The following is a 17,878-nucleotide window of genomic DNA, read 5'->3' on the forward strand; positions in this document are numbered from 1 at the left end:
TGCCCCTATATTGTATCTAAAATTACTATGGTCAAATTGACTTTTGTATCTATATACAAGTTTTTTTATTCTTAAATATATTTATATTAAATATCAAAATATAAAAAATAAAAAATATTAAATTTTATTTTTTAAATTTAGATTTCTACATTAATATAAATAGTAAGAAATTATAATAATGATAAGTTATAGATTAATTTAAATATATAATTATTAGAATTATCTAAAATTATTTTTAATTAATTAAAATATATATTTAAATTAATTTAAATACAATAATTATTATTATTATAATTATGTAATGTTATGCTTAGTTAACTAAAATATATATTTATTTTAAAAAAATATTTTTAATTAACTAAAATATATTTAATTAATATAATTAAATTAAAATACTATCGCCTCCGCAGAGAAGGGCTATGACGACGCCCTCTTTCTTCATCTGAGCATTGTCATCGCCATCTGTGGAGGCGCGGGGGTTGGCACAGGTGCTGGGAGGGAGTAGGCGGGCGGGGTTGGGGTGGAAGTGATCGGGGAGGAGATAGGCAAGCGGCGAGGGGGTGGGGGGTTAATTTTGTTTTTTTTTTCAAATAAATTTTTTATAATATATATTTTTAATTAGTAAAATATGATTCAGGATCTTCTTTTATAAATTTAAGATCCAACGGCTAAAATTAATTGATCAGATTTGACGGCTCTAATATAATCAATACAAATCCAACGGTTAATAAAAGAAGAAATAATATATATTAATTAAGGGCATAACGATCATTTCATCAAAAAGTTAATGCTGTTAGTCATATTTAACGGAGATGGACAATTGAACTGAATTTTTAAACACAGGGGGGTGTTTTGCTTATTTTCAAATCAGAAGGAAATTTTGACTAAGTTTTTAAAACACAAGGAGATTTTATGCAATTTAACCTTAAAAATATAAATTTTCACTCACCTTAGCAATCAATTGTTTTTATTTCAAATGTCCTAACTAATTTACATTAAAAGAAAATTAAATATATTCTTTTCCATTAATTAGAATTAACAAAGAGGGCATAAAAATTAATAATTGAACTCATTAATATATAAACAATAAATAAGGATAAATTACATCGGCACTTATGAGATTAGACCTAATTGAAGTTACAATTACACCCCTTGAGAGATGTGACTGAAATGTTGTTTCTATAGAGTTTTGGTATTAAACATGACGTGTACGTATAATTATGACTACAACCTCAATAGATATATTTATAATTTTATAAAAAAGCACAAATACTTGTGTAATTAAACCCAACTTTAAAAGGACCCTTAGTATCTATGTAATTTACCTGAAAAATAATCGAACGACAAATAAAAACATAAATCCACTCGATTTCATCTTATAGCATGTATTTATAAATACAATTAGAATCCCAAAAGTATACTTTTAATTTTATAAAAATCATAAAATATTCGTGTAATTAAACATAACTTTAGAGGATCTAATTGTCAACGTAATTTACCAGATAAATAATTAGAAGACGAATAAAAACAAAATCTGGCTCAGCCATGTACTAATTGTAATTACGTTTGACATTATCAATGAATATAGCTGTAATTTTGTAAAAAGCATAAAATAATATATAATTAAACTTAATTTTAATATCATGAATACTAATGTAATTTACCCGATAAATAATTGGACGACAGATAAAACAAAAAATCAGGGGAAGAGGGAAGTAGCATATTTGTACACGCTACTGAAAAAGCCCAACTCGGGAAACATCTGAATATTATTATTTACGTATGACATGATTCACATCTTATTCTTTAAAATTACGTCTAATTATACAAATATCACTATCAGTTTTTAGAGGTAGAATAGCATAAAACTTTTGTGTGTTTTGAAAATTTAGCTCAAAACTCTCCACGCTTTTAAAAATAAGCAAAAACCCCTTCTCTGTTCTCGTCTCTTTCGGTTAAATATAGCTAACAGTGTTAAATTTGTGATAAAATAACCGTTATGCCCTTACACGCGACATATGATTTTTTATTTTAATGACCGTTGGATCCTTATTGATTGGATGAAAGCCGTCAGATCTAACCAATTAATTTTAGTCATTAGATCTTAAATTTATTTATTTTAAATATATATTATAAAAAAGAAAATTATATCTTAAAAAATAAATTAAATAAAAACCAAGTCTTTCTCCTCCGATAAAGGGTAACAAATTTTTGCAGCACACCCAGGCATAAAGCATTCATCTTTTCCATCACTTATTATTATATCATTATATATCGCTCTATTTTTATGCAATCTCTATTTTTCACTATATTTATTAACTTTAGCATCAGAGTGCTAATATTTTATGCAGATCCTCGTTTTAAAATTTGTAAAAAGGCCCAAAGACCCCAAGTCCGAATGAAACACCAACGAGCAACTTTTTGCTCATATTTTATTTATTATAAATCTAAATATTTCAAAAATTAGATAATTTTATAATTACCAAAAGAGTTTTGAGTTATGGCAATATTTTATGGTCATGTACTCTTTGCTGCTATTTTATAAATAGTGATAATTAAATTTATTTATTTTTTCAATATTAACCTTGCGAAAATTATTATTATTATTATATTATTTGGACTGGGTTGGATTTGAGTCTAATTTAAATGAATTCTGGGCAAGACTTGAGACTGGTCATGAATTTGAATAGGTCCAACAAATTAATTAAAACCCGTTTCTAAACTCAAATGTGCCATCCCTTATTGTAATCTATTTTAAAAGGATAAAAATAGGCTAAAATTGATATTCAACATTACGAATAGGGTCAATATATGATTTTGGACCCATTAAAAGGTCATACATAAATAGTTATATTATTAATCATAATTATAAATTTAAATACTAGGTTGGAGATTACTCTATAATTGCTGCTCATTATTAGTCCCTTTTTTTTATTTTATGTAATTATCTAATTCTGTTTTTTTAATTATGATCTTAATTATCAACAATTGAAATATTTATACTAATTATTAATATCAAATATTTGTAAATAATCAACAACTAAAGGCTAAAATTCCATGAATATAAAATTATGAGTTCAAATCTCGCTAATGTGTGAACATTGTTCTACTTTAATAGTAGTTGTTCACAGAAAAAAATTCCGTATTTGTAAAAATAATTATGAGACCAGAAAAGTATGGACAAAAAAAAATTATTAATTTACATAGTAAAGTGTTACAATCTCTTAAGTGAAGATATTTTCCCTAATTCTTCCCTTTAAATGTCGATCCAAGATCTTGAAGCTTGCTTTTGAAGATGTGTAATCTCCTCCATATTTCTAGAGCAAATTACGCTGTATTTTTAAAATTTGGTGTCAAGGCTTGAATAATTGATCATTGATGTTGCAGAAGATGTAGAACCTTCATGGTTTCGGAGCTTCATTGTGGCAGAAAGCTATTGAACTTAAGTCCCTTTAATTTGTTGTATATTGCGACTTGTTTGTTGTGTTATATGTTGTATGTTGCGTGTACGTGATAGGTTATTATGTGTGAAGACCCCTTTATAGATATGGGCAGACATTGACTTGCAAATTGGGCTCACTTCTATTGGCTTGAACTCGTAGGTTTTGATATGGATCCATCAGCTGACCAATTGTATTTGAATATATTTTGATTTAATTGACTAATTCAAAATAATAATAAAAAAAACTTGTATTATTTGAAACTGATCCATCAAGATGCATAAAACCCAAATCTTATATGGGCTTATTGCAAATTTTTAATTTGAACAGATGTAAGGTCCAAATTTGTTACAAACTTTAACTTAGAATCCAATTTTTAGTCAATTTATTTGAACTTTTAGTTGGTACTTTATTCCAAAATTTTGATGTCAACAGTAGTTATTAGTCAGGGATAATTACACTTCATTTTCTTGAAATTTGATATAATTACACATAAACCCCTTATGATTTGAAAAATTATATCTAGTACCCTAATGAGGTTTGTTTTCTTATAACATATAGGTCTCTCCATTAATTAAAACTCATTGAATTTCAACTAATATTAAAAAAAAAAAACAAACTAAATAAAAATGAATATTTACTCTCGATTAACTAATTACTGACTTATTGCTAATCAAATAAATCTTTTGTGGGAAGAATTTGAATAAAGAATGTCAAATAACTTCATATTAGAAGAACTTCAAATATGTTAATATTCAATGAAAAACAGTTCAAATTTAGAACTGAAAATTTTGAAATTCTTTGGATTTTAAAATTATCCAAACAAATTTAAATGATTTGTTACTAAAGATTTGAAATTCATAAACTTCGTGTTGTGTTTGGAATGACGGATTTGAATTTAAAGATTTCGAATTCGTAATAACACATTCAGAAAATTTGTCTGTAAAATTTATGTCGTAAAAGATTTCAAATCCTTGAACTTTAATTTTGAACCATATTTCGCGGCATCAGGATGGATTTCAAATTCATTTAATATGAAATTATTTAAAATTCAAACTTTAATTCCCTAAAATCCAAAGGATTTCGTTCAAATTTTTTCTCAATGTATCTGGTTAATCGAGGAAGAAGTCACATTCCTAATTATTTTTATAAAAATTATAATTTAATCTTTATATCAATATCTCAAAAAATAAATCAAGGTATCAATATATTTAGTTTAATATTAGCAATAATAATCAAATCATGAAGAACAATAAAATAATAAATTCATATAAAATAAAATAAATAGCCGAATATTTGGAGGAAGAAGTCACATTCGCAGACTTTACAGTACCTGTCCTATATAATTGCAGCATCTCATATCGATTCGGGGTCGCCTAAACTCAAATTTCAAGACCGATAGTGGATAATATTTAAAAAAGAAGACAAGTGGATGGTATAATTCCATATTTGAAATTTAATATATACTCGTAGTGATTGCAATTATTGTGTGTATATATTTATATTATATATATAATTTTTAATATATCTTTAATAAAAAAATTATTAAAAAGATGGAATTTCATTGTTGTCCAATAACTATAAGGGTGGAAATTTTAACTATAATAATTCATATATAGTAAGATAAATACTCATATCAAAATAAAATATTCATTTTTCCGATGAGGCTCAAATTTGTTCGCGAAAAGCTTACGAACATTACAATTTCAAGATATTTGGTTCACCCATAGAGAAAAAAGCAAAAGCAAAGATTTGCCTCTGACCAAGTGTTGATTGAAACAAATTAAACACAAACCAAATTCAAATTGAGTTGTGGTTTAATTTGATAGGAATTATGTTTTTGTTGGAGAAAATTGCCCTTTGGCTCTTGCAATGACAATGGGGGTGGCAAAACAAGAATTCTAAATATAGGGGTCGCAAAAAGTACCCCAAATATTTTTTTTGCAATTATAGAATTCCGCCCATCGAATTTTTAAAAATGGCCGGAATTTGCATACCATGTATAAGGTGAAATTACACTTTTAGTTGGTAAAATAAGAGTTCAATATTTTTAATTTTTTATTTTATGAGATTTTTAAAATGGTTTTAAAATTAAAATATTTTGATATATTTAATTTTATAAGTTTCATAAAACAAAAATTTAAGTGTGTCGAGTTTTCTCAAATTTGGGATCATTTTGAAAATTTCGTAAAGTAGATGACTAAATGTATCAAGTTTTTTTTTTTTTTTTAATTCTTTTATCATTTTAAAAACTCCGTAAAATAGAGGACTAAAAGTGTTGAACCCCTTTCCTATTGGATTAAAAGTGTAATTTTTTCATACATATGAAGTTCATTCAACAAACTGGAGACCTGACGTAGGCAAGCGTACCATACATCCATTACAGATGAAAAGATTGTGCGATTTATTTATAAGCTCCAAATCTTTTATTTCTTAGTGAGATATATTTTCAAAATAAAATCAGTAGGACTCATACGACGTCACACAATTGAATACAAATCTAGTTGCAAATTGCATCAGGACGATTTGAGACCAACAATTTACTTCTTAGGAAGGAAAGACAACTACCCGAGCACGCCAAGAAAGACAATTTGTATGGTAAGATTGATGTTTCAAAACCTTTTGTTTAACAGAAAGCATTAGATAAATTACAACGAATTCTTCTAAAGTTTGACATATTACGTATAGTACCCTCTCTTTATTTGGAAATCTACAGATACCTTATGATGTTTTATAAAATTATGTAATCCTTGGATGGATGTCTAGAATCGTCAACTTTGTACTAGCTGCATTTTAAAAAAAGAATACAAAATGTAAATTTGAATGTGGTGGCTGGAAAATTTAAAAATTTTTCACCAAGAAAAGTTATTTGCCATGGCTCGATCAATGGCAAAAATACCATGCAAATGTTTAAGCCACTCTCACAGATACCACGACCAACAATTGTTGCATGATCGTGGTGAACGACTATTTGTTATGGTTATTTTATTTTTAACCATGACAATTAATTATAGTTGACTGTTTTGCATTTTCTTTTAGTGAAATCAGTAATAAGTCAATTGGAGGTAAATATATTTCTTTTTTTGATATTTTTGCTAATATCAGCAAAATCGATGAATTTTAACTAATAGGGGGACTTATTTATTAGACATAAGAAAAACTCACAGGTGTTAAATGTAATTTTTCAAATTATAGAGGATCTAAATGTAATTACACCAAACTTTTGGGGAGGAGAGTGTAATTATTCCAAATATATATGATATTTAGTTGTTTTACTATTAATGTGATGTTCAATTAGACTTTTTCCAGAAGCATATTAAAAACAAGTAATTAAATGAGACATCACAATATTCAAGTCCAAGGGAACTTAATTTCAGCTTTCATATCACCATCAACAAGGGTTTAGACGCAGCCACAATTCTTAATTATGTTCGAAAGCATTCTTTCTCTAATTCCTACAGTTCTTCAGCGTTTCGTATCCTACGATCCAAGTGGTCTGCTTCTCATAATGTTGTCTTGTCTTTTTTTTTTTCTTTTAATATGTTTGATGATTTGAAAATACTGGCGCATTGAATTAGTGTTTGAATTGAAAAAAATATAATTTTAGTTTTGTAATTTGTGGGATAGTATTTTTTATCCTGTACGAATTGATTTTCACAATTTAGTGCTATAACTTTAAAAATTTGACAATTTTCATCATTTTCCGACCTATTTGGCCAGAAAAATTGCATGTGACTTACACATGACCCAATTAAATTGCAGTTTTAGTTCTATAATTCAGGTATTGTTGGCTTTTTTTAATCCTATAACATAGAAAAGCTGGCATTTTTGGTCCTGCATAAATTTATTTACATGACTAAATTTGCAAAAGTCAATTCATACAAGACTAAAAATGCCACCCTCAAAATTACAGGACTAAAATTTCAATTTTCTCGTATATGAGTCTGAATGTAATGTGACGGGCAAAATGTCTTTTTATTCCTATAAAATAAGGGTAGAATTTGTTTTGTTACCACAACTATGGTAGGTAATGCTTTTAGATAAAACTCAAAATCACGTCTTTTTAGTCCCAAAATTACAACGCATTTTTAGTTTCAAATCCATAATGCATGCACGTGAGTTTTTGGGATTAAAAATACGCAAGTATGAGTTTTATGGAACTAAAAGCGATACATGCCATAGTTGTAGTACCAAAATAAATTTTACGTTTGTTTATAGGACTAAAAAAGCATTTTGCCTTAATTGCATAGTAACGAAACTAATTTTATTTTATTTTTTTTAAAAGAAAAGTGGTATTCTTAATCGTTGTACTGTACGTACACGGACCGGAACCAAAAAGTCAAACGTTGAACCCATAATGTACATGTGACTTCAGCAACATGGTACATTATAAATATCGAGCTACTTATTTCAGTTTAGATGTAAGAAATTAACACATTCTTGCCTCTAATTCAATTCCAATAAACCCTAAATTTAGCATAAAAACAGGCTTAATATTCTTCAATTATGGCTCCGTTCTTGCTATTTTTAGCTATACCTCTTGTCTTTCTTCTCCTCAAGCATTTCCTATTTGGGGTTCAACGGCTTCCGCCAGGTCCAAATACATTCCAGGTTTTAGGGTGTCTTACGCAGTTAGTATACAAACCCCACATTGCACTCCAAACCCTAGCTAAAAGACACGGCCCTCTTTTTTCGTTCCGGCTTGGGGACCAACTCATGGTGGTTGCATCATCTCCCGACACTGCTAAAGAATTTTGCAAAACGCACGACCGGATGTTTTCCGGGAGGCATTTGCCTTCAGTGTATCACAATCTTCCAAGGACGATGGATTCGTCCATAGTACTGTCGCCTGAATGTGGTAGATCATGGAAACTCCTGCGTTCCATTGGTCAAAATTGTGTTTTTTCCTCAAAGGCTATGGAAACGAATGCGTGGATTAGAAAGGCCAAGGTGATGGAAATGGTGAGTCATATTAGCTCTAAGGAAGGTGAGGTCGTGAATCTTGAAGACCTAATATTTGCAACTCTGGCAAATATCATTTCCAGTGTTCTTACTTCGAGAGACCTGTTTGATGTTAAAAACGAGGCGAAGGACAAGTATAGGGTGATGATGGGATTAGTGAACGAGGTGATTGAAAAAACTACTACACTAGGGTTGGTTGATTTCTTGCCTGTTTTGAGATGGGTTGATTTTTGGAGTAAGGGAAAGGCGATGGATATGTATAGGAAAATTAAACTTACCTGGGGCAGTATCATCCAGGAAAGAAGATCATCAAAGGGGAGTGATCATAAATCTAGTTCAGACGGCCAAGATTTCTTGGACATTGTCCTGGCTGATAGTTCATTTTCGGAAGATCAGATTGGGAACGCGTTGATGGTTAGAATTTTTTTTCTTTAACTCAATCAACTGCATTGATAAAACCCTTGTTCTTAGGGTTTTCAAACTTTGCACATTGCTAAAAATGAAATAACAAGAATTAATGCATCTACAAGAAAATAGCTCAACAACTACGATAAATTTAATGCTAAAATCAACGTCGAGCTCATTAACAAGAAAAATTATTGCGAAATTCATTGCTAGCCCATATTATCTAATACAAGAAATTAAAATTTAGCAAGTAGATTATTTAAATATTTCATTGATAAATTTATTAGCAAGTAAAAATTTTGTAATAAATAATGTAAATTAGCAACAAATTTAACAACAATTTTTCTTGCAGAATAGCTTGAGGCTTTTATTTTCTGATTATATATTTAGTCGTTTTCTTGCAGTGTCTCATTTTAAACAGCTTTAAAAGGAAGTATTGCATATGTCATACCATCATAAAGAATTACTGCATTGTCACTGTATTATATTGTTAGTTAATGAATGAGGATTTCCATGGACTTGGGTCGACATTCTCAACATAAATCATCCTAATTTTTGTCTTGGTCATCAATCTCAATAAGAAAAAAATCCTTCCACTTGCTCAATATTCTCAACATATATAGCATTCCTACTGATCAAGACAAATTTGACCACGATAAATTAATATTTAGGATGATTTTTAATATAGTCAAAATATTTGTTATGGTTTTAACAAAATCATGATAAATGTTTTGGCCACACTTGCAGAAATAATCGCTAATGATCGCTACGGAGCCGTGATTGATTTGTACTTATCATAATTTTTTTTCTTAATTATAATAATTAATCGCAACGAAAAAATCATAGTTTTTCTCATGTCTTAAGTTACAAAAACAAAAAAGAAAAACGCAAAAAAAAAATAATAATAATTTTTCACATCCTACACACAGGAATTACTGATTGGCGCGACGGATTCCACCACCATAACAACAGTATGGCTAATGGTAGAACTGATCAGAAATCAAGAAATGTTGTCGAGAGTTCGCGACGAAATCGCACAAACCGTCACAGGAGACAAGCCGAGCGAGTCCCTTTTATCCCAGTGCCACTATTTCCAGGCCTGTATCAAGGAAACACTGAGACTACACGTTCCAGCTCCGCTCTTGGTGCCCCACCGCGCAACCGAGACGTGCAAGGTGAACAACTACGTGATCCCCAAAGACAGCATGATTCTTGTCAATGCTTGGGGGATTGCCCGAGACCCTGATTACTGGAACGATGCTACAGTTTTCAAGCCTGACAGGTTCCTGGACACGAAAATAGGGTTCCGGGGCACCCATTTTGAGTATTTGCCTTTCGGGACAGGGCTGAGGATGTGCCCTGGATCCACTGTGGCTTTCAAGAATATTCAGATGCTTGTTGGATCTCTGTTGCATTACTTCGACTGGAGCCTTCCGGGTGGAGTGGCCCTGACTGCTATAGACATGAACGAGAAGTACGTTACGACTTTGAAGAAGGAAAAGCCGTTGCTTTTGATTCCTAAGTTAAGGTACAAAAATTGAGGTTCGGTTTGAAGTTTGATTCGTGGTTTTGGAATAAAAAGACTAGTGTGCGAGAGTATCTGTTATTGCAATTTCTGTTGCATCTTTTTTACGGGGAAAAATATTATTTTAGTCCGTTAAATATGTCTAGTTTTAATTTTAGTCTGATAACTATGTACATTTCTATTTAGGTCCAGTAACTTACGAAATTGCTTACTTTTGGTCATCTGGCAAATTTTCCTATGAGTGTATATGGACTAAAACTGCCTTTCAAAAATTGCATAGGTGGTAATTACGATATCCCGGAAAACATTACGATAACACCCTTCAGGTGGTAATTATAATTTTATAAAGACATGAATATTCATAATTAATTTGGATTTAAACTCAAAGGGTGTCAATGTAACTTACCCTTTATTTGAATCTTTAGCTTATACAAATGAATAAAGACACCATATATATTGAACTTCGATGTGTATGGATATTTTTCTCTTAAATACCGCTGCATATAAAAAAAGGAAAATTTAGTTCAAATCAGGTTTGGTCGACCCAATCGGATCAACCACACAACAACTATGATATACTTATCGTATAATTGATCACCCTTTGAATTACATACAATAATCATATGATGAGTAAATTATATTTATCATGCGTGTAATAATTGCTTCGGATCTAACCAGAATCGATCTGAACTAGAATTTCCAGGGAGTAAGGTTGTTTTCTTGAATTAATTATAAATCTTGACATAAAATGGTATTCAATTAATCTGAAAAACTATATGTAATAAATTCTCATTTATCAGAATCAGAATTTGGTTCATCTGCTGGAGCAGACAACTAACAGGGTGCACTTCATATATATAGAAACCAACAAGACAAATCAAGAAACACAATTGTTCCCTTCTATATGCCAAGCAACATATCCACGCCACTACGTACGCTTTTCTCCTACTCGCTTCATCGGAGCTTTAGAGACCTCAACCTGCCAAGTATAAAGACAATTTAATCATCAGAATATTATAAATTGCATTTACCTTTCACAAGTTAATCTTTTTGCGATTTTGATTTCATTGTTTTTTAAATCCTCATACAGCATCTCATAACTTCAAAGAATTTACAATTTCAGTCCCAATCTTTAATTCTGTTAAATTTATGATGAAAACATCACGTATATAGCACGAGCACCATTAAGTTTTGAGAGGTGTTGCTGAAGGGGCACGAGCTCCGTTAAGTCGTCATAAATTTAATGAAATTAAGGTTTATGATTAAAATTGTAAACTTTTAAAGTTATGCGATGCATTACAGTGAGTTCAATAATAATTGGACAAGAATCACAAAAGAGCCGACTTTATAGAATGTAAAATGTAATTTTCTTAGATTAGTACTTAGAAATTCAAAGAAAGGAACCTTAATTTTCATGTATAAACTATATGGAAATAATGTATACAAGACAGGCAAAATTGTACCTTTGTTCTTGATCATCCATTATTTTCTTTTCCTTGGCAGCTTCTCCATAAGGCCTGTAATCAGGCAGCGGCACCTTGCCGGACTCAATGTGGTCGATATCTTCGACCAGCTTCTGGTAGTGGCTCTTCACCTCCTCCACCGTCTTCCCGCCCACCGCCCTGGCCAGATTCTGCCACCGGTCGGGCGTGTCCTTGTCGTACATAGCCAGTGCATCCTCAAACCGCTTATTTTGCTTCGCTGTCCATGTCGAATTAGACCCCATTTTCGACAGATTTTAATTCACTACAGCTACTGATAAATAGAAAAAGGAGAAAAATTGTGTGCAATGAAATGTGACATAGATGGCTGCTCTATTTATAGCGTTGGAGAAGGAGGTGGGGGTGGGGGTGGGATAGGGGGGGTATATACGGTTCTTTTGGCATGGTTAATGTTGTCCTGAGCTGCACTTTTGGGGAAATGTAGTCAGAAACAGCGCGATTTTGTAATAATCATCACGAAAACGTAGATAAGACCAGACCAGCTGGTAATAAAGCACACAGCTTGGAGACAGGCTGCTTTTTTACCCGACGAAAGCTGCTTCCCATGTCCCCGAATTTCATCCTTTTGCTCCTCAATCTGTTCTAGAAACGTGAAATGCCACGAATCATAGTGGGTCCGAACTGCAAGAACCTGGTGAAAATATCCAGCGGCTAGCTACCTAGCTCACAGGCAAATCGTGGCCCCGATTTCTCATCTTTTTTAGTACACAAACATAATTGCATGATTCCGCTTTACTCTTTTTTGTCTAATTTGGCTAATCTTAAACGCGACAGTTTCCGATTTCTTGCAATTCGCTGGCCTGAAGATGTCCGTACATCTCAGGTAGCTGTTTTTTTCACTACATTCTTAGTAGCTTTTTATCAATTTGCAGCACTTATCATGTGGGATCACGCCTTAGGAACCTGGAAAACACCACACTTGTCTCTTTTCTTTTTTTGAGGGTAGCATCATCATTGTTGTGAAGTGCATGGCAGTGAACAGAATATCTCTTTGTAGATCGATCGTTGCAGCTGTCGATAAATAAACTTGAAATTTTGTACCTAAAGTTACCTACGAAATGAAGGCTAATTCTATGATTAAAGCGTACGAGTTATATTAGTACAGAGCTTATTTGAGACCGCATTTTGATTTTATTTTTTTTCCATGATAGGCCGACGATCAGTGTAACAATATTTTCTAAGCACAATAGTTTCCTATTATTCTGAAATGTCAAATTTGAATCATAATTACTATTCGAATGGACATCATAAATACTTTTATATGCAAACGCCATATATTTAATAATATTATCGTATCTAGTAATCAATTTTTTTTTTATTTTTTTTCTTGAAAAGACAGAATTGCTGTTCATTTTCCTCTGCGTGTTTCTGGGCTGCTCAAGAGAATTAACTAAAGTAGATCAGCTTCGCATGTTTCCAGTGCTGTCTGAAGGAATAAAAGAATATGAGGGCTTTTCTTTGAGGTTTGAGGCAATCTAGCTAGGGTTTTAGCAATGATTGTGGACCCTTTATGTTTTCCAATCGACATATATTAATTCTTACGAGAGTGTGGCTGCCGAAAGCAATAACTCATAAATCCAACGTGTTAATTGATGTAGTGGGCAGTTCTAATTATTTTAAGGGATAATTATGCTCTCTTCTTCCGAATTTTAATATAATAACATATAATTTTTTTGTAGTTTGTGAAATTATATCTAATGCCTTTGAAGTTTGCTTCCGTCTAAGATACAAGTCCCTTAATTAGTCAAAATACACCGAATTTACTGATATAATTAAAAAAATCAGGAAATAAAATCTATATTAGACCTGATTAACGTATTATTGACTTATTATAGGTCAAATAAATCTTTTTGTGATCAAATTACCCTCATACGTTTTCAATCATTAATGCATATGAGGAGGTATGTCTTCACCGTTATAGTTTAGTCCAAAAAAATTGTTTGACTTGCAATAAGTAGTACTTAGTCAATCGATGGTAAATATCAATTTTTTTGTTAATATCAGCAAATTCAGTGAATATTAACTAACGGACAAACTTATTTATTAGATAAAGGCAAATCTCATGGGTGTTAGATGTAATTTTTCAAATCACAAATAATCTATGTGTAATTACACTAAATTTTATGAAAAGGGAGTATAACTATCCCTTATTCTAATAATCTGAAAGCATAGACCCCTATTTGCTTTCCTCCCTTTTATAAATTCAAGCACTCTTAGTTTCTTTTTTTTTTTTTAATGTTTTTTATAGTACTCGTTTATATCTCATATATAGTTTCTTGATCGTAACTTATTGTCGATTGGGGCATTGCATTTTCAGACAATCTAACTTGCCGACGACACCTTCTGGAATGGCAAACGACACGGCGCTCACCTTATTCAGCAGCCCTTTGGTTATATTGTATCAATTACATTGTAATTACATTTTTCCACTTTTCATATAATTGACAACTGTTCTTAAATTATATAATAAATATAATAATTAATAACCTATATATGATTAGTTTAGATTTAATGAAATTGAGATTTTCTGTAATATAATAAATTAGAAAGGGTATGTGCAGAAAATATAAAATAAAATGATAATTGCAAGACACAAAATTTATGTAGTTGGAAAAAATTTCCTCCGTTTAGGGTTGCATAACATCGATCAGTTTCCTACATCCACGATTGCTTAAGTTAGTTTTGCGGTTGTTGGGTTTCGATATAATGTTGGGTCAAACCCCAACCACAAACAAATTGAGAGTTCGAATCATAAGATATCTGTATAGAAATCAAATAAAACTTTAATATTAAAAAAAAATATTCTGTTAGGTAAAAGATCGTCCAAACATATCTGGAATCCTTATCATCCACGTTGGTATTCAGTAAAAATTCATTTGTATGGGTCGGCCATTTCTTTGTCCGGACCTTTAAGATCACTTTTGTGTAGTCCTGGATTGCAACTTGGAGCTGGGATTCTTTAAAAAGAGATACTTGGTTTGAATAGGTTCTTCAGTAAAGATGCAGATTCTACCGGTTGATAAGTAATGCTGGCATACGTTTTATATTGATTTTGGTCGAATCCAAATGATTATATGATAAGTGTAATGCACTTGCAGTGTGATTGGTATATAATTTGAAAAAAGTGACCAACCACATGACAAGTGTATCACACTTGCTCTGTTATTGATTTTGTTCAGCCAAAATTTGGTTCGAGTAAGAATTTTGCGGTTGGTTCTATGTGAATATGGAGCTTACATGATTTATAAATCACAAGGCATATATAGGTATCTTTTTGAAGACAAATCCATGAGCTACCAGTCAAAATAGACAAGTTCTCGCACCCCAGAGCCGGTTGTATTGCATTATTTGGCGTTGTTTGTGAGAACGAGCCATTAGCCCGTTCCAATCCCGTCATCTGGGGGGTTAATTAATGACGCTGACACTTGTTCTAAATTGATAGTAGATGCGGAGCTTGTATAATTTTGAATACTAGAATGAAAATAATTAGGGCCAAACAACTAAGCCATGATTACATTATAAAATTGCCGCTACTTATATGTATTAAGTGACAATATTTTATATTTTAATGCGATAATATTTGGATAAATATTGTCATTAGAATAATTAGTAAGAAAAAATCATGCATAAAATTGTCACTATAAAAAATTAATAACACATATATAGTGAAAAAATAATACAAGAAATGTAATTATCATTGTAGATGTATTACTAATTGATTATAGTAACAACTTAATATACAAATTTTATTGATCATTAATAATTATAATATGATAAACTAAAATTATTGTCACTTAGGATGTTTGAATTTAAATTATCACTTAATATTTTATTACTAATATTATTTTTTATTGCAGTGTATCTCCCTAGGCATATCGCATAATTTATAAGTCCTGACATCTTTTCCTAAGACAAGTTAAGAAAAGATTGGTTCAGTTAATGAAAATGTGATCATTAATCATAAGTGTTAATAATGAGAATTATTGTGTAAATTTTTTTCGCTTTTTATAATTCGTGATAGAAAATGTGCAGATAAAATTATCATTTTACATAATCATTAGTAAAACATGTATAGCAAAAATATAGTAACAATAAACATAGTTGCCATTATTTATATATATATATATAAGGAAGATTTGTTATAATTTTGAATACCCCTTATTGTTTAAAAAAATAAAAATACCCCCTAATGCTTGATGAAATTATGTAATCCTTGGATGGAGGTATGAAATTATCAATTTTTTTCTTACTGTATTTTTTTATTTTTTAGAAAAAAATTAAAAATTTATAAACAAAATTAAACGGGATGGATGAAATTTTTTTAAAAATTATAAAAAAAATCAAATTTATTTTAAGAATAATAAAATTATAATTTTTAATCTACAAGGGCATTTTGGTCAGTTCACCACAAAAAATTGATGAAAACCTAACAAATTACGCTAATTGTTAGACTACCGTTAAAATCAGATCAGAAAGATATTAATAATTTCTCAAATAATTAACGAGGGATATTCGTAATTATGCCAAACCTCATAGGAAATTGTTGTAATTTACCCTATTTTTAGTGATAATTTCATTCCCTAATAATCCGGAAACTCTTGCTAAGTCTTTTTTAAATTTACAATATTGTACATAAAATCATAATTATTGTCACTTAACATTTATCATCAATAATATTAAATAAATCTTACTTCAGAAATATTATCTTTTAGTGTGACAAATCAAATGTGATGATTAATTTGATAGTGGCTTCCACAATTTTGGTGGAATATTTTTAGAAAAGATGAATATAAATTTTTTAGATGATTGTATTGATGATAATGGAATCCTTATCATTTTTTATCGTCATTTGCAGTGAAAGTGTGTGATATGTGTGGTTAAATTGCCACTTCTGTCTCTTTCAAAATCTTTCCCGTTTATGTGGGGGACTCCCACCTTACAACTTGAACATGCCCATTTTCTGCTGTGAATCTTTTCTTTACATGGATTCTTCATCCTCATCTGGTTTGTGTTTGGCTCATCTTATAAACTTCTCAAATATTTTATAAGTGGATAATTACACTGTTTTTTTTTTAAATTTTGTACAACTACACATATTTTATGTAGTTTGAGAAATTAAATTTGGTACTCGTGATGTTTGTTTCCATCTAATAAATAGATGTCTCAATTAGTTTAAATTCATCGAATTTGGCGATATTAAAAATATAATAAGTGAAAATTTATATTTATTCCTGATTGGTTTATTACTGTTTTATAGTAGGTCAAATAAATCCTTTTCTGACCGAACTATCCTTATAAGGGTGAAGATACACCTCCTCACATGTATTAACGTGTGAAGATGTATAAAGATAGTTTGATTAGAATAAGATTTGTTTAAATTATAATAAATTAATTGGGGTTAAAAGTGGATTTATTTTTCAATTTGTTTGCTATTATCAGTAAATTTAATTAATTTTAAATAACATATGGACCTATTTTTTAGACGAAAAATACGTCTAGGGTACTCAATATAATTTTTCAAATCACCGAAAGTTTATGTATAATTATACCAAATTTCAATAGAGTGAAATATAATTATTCTTATTTTATAAGATGCATTGAGAACTTACAAGATGTGAAAAAATATTTGTTAATTTTTCTGGAAATGAGCTCTATAGAATTAAAAATACAATGTAGAGAGTCTATAAGCTCCATAATGCAGAAAATGTAATGAGCTCTTTCAATTTTAATTTTGTTGGTTATAAAATTGTTATTGCTACATCCTATAATGCATGGACATGTACATGGTGACTCGAACACGGTGCTATGAAAAATGTAAAAACATCACCACACGATATGCCACTGACATGGCTACATATAATATATGGGAAAAAATGCAAGCAACCCCTTGTGATATCACAAATAAGTAAATTACCCCCTTATGAAAAAAACAAATAGCGATTTACCTCTTTATATTTTTTAAAATACAACAATTTACCTCCCTATGATTTTTAAAATGAAGCAATTTACCTCCCTGGGTAAATTGCTATATTTTTTTCATAGGG

General features: G+C 30.5%; 1 protein-coding gene and 1 pseudogene across 1 annotated transcript; one reads left to right on the forward strand and one right to left on the reverse strand.

Annotated features, from left to right (window-relative positions):
• Positions 1–7,946: 7,946 nt before the first annotated feature.
• Positions 7,947–10,348, forward strand: LOC105166294 (putative (S)-N-methylcoclaurine 3'-hydroxylase isozyme 2 pseudogene; annotated as a pseudogene).
• Positions 10,349–11,091: 743 nt separating this feature from the next.
• LOC105166134 (protein RADIALIS-like 4) lies at positions 11,092–12,148 on the reverse strand. The gene is made up of 2 exons (XM_011085374.3): positions 11,796–12,148; positions 11,092–11,311 (listed from the first exon to the last, which is right to left on the reverse strand). The coding sequence occupies exons 1-2, from the start codon at positions 12,056–12,058 to the stop codon at positions 11,287–11,289; spliced, it is 288 nt and encodes a 95-aa protein (XP_011083676.1). The 5' UTR covers positions 12,059–12,148; the 3' UTR covers positions 11,092–11,286.
• Positions 12,149–17,878: the final 5,730 nt, after the last annotated feature.

Source organism: Sesamum indicum, linkage group LG7 (genome assembly GCF_026168435.1).
Source record: "Sesamum indicum cultivar Baizhima isolate 11 linkage group LG7, ASM2616843v1, whole genome shotgun sequence".
Lineage (NCBI taxonomy): Eukaryota > Viridiplantae > Streptophyta > Magnoliopsida > Lamiales > Pedaliaceae > Sesamum > Sesamum indicum.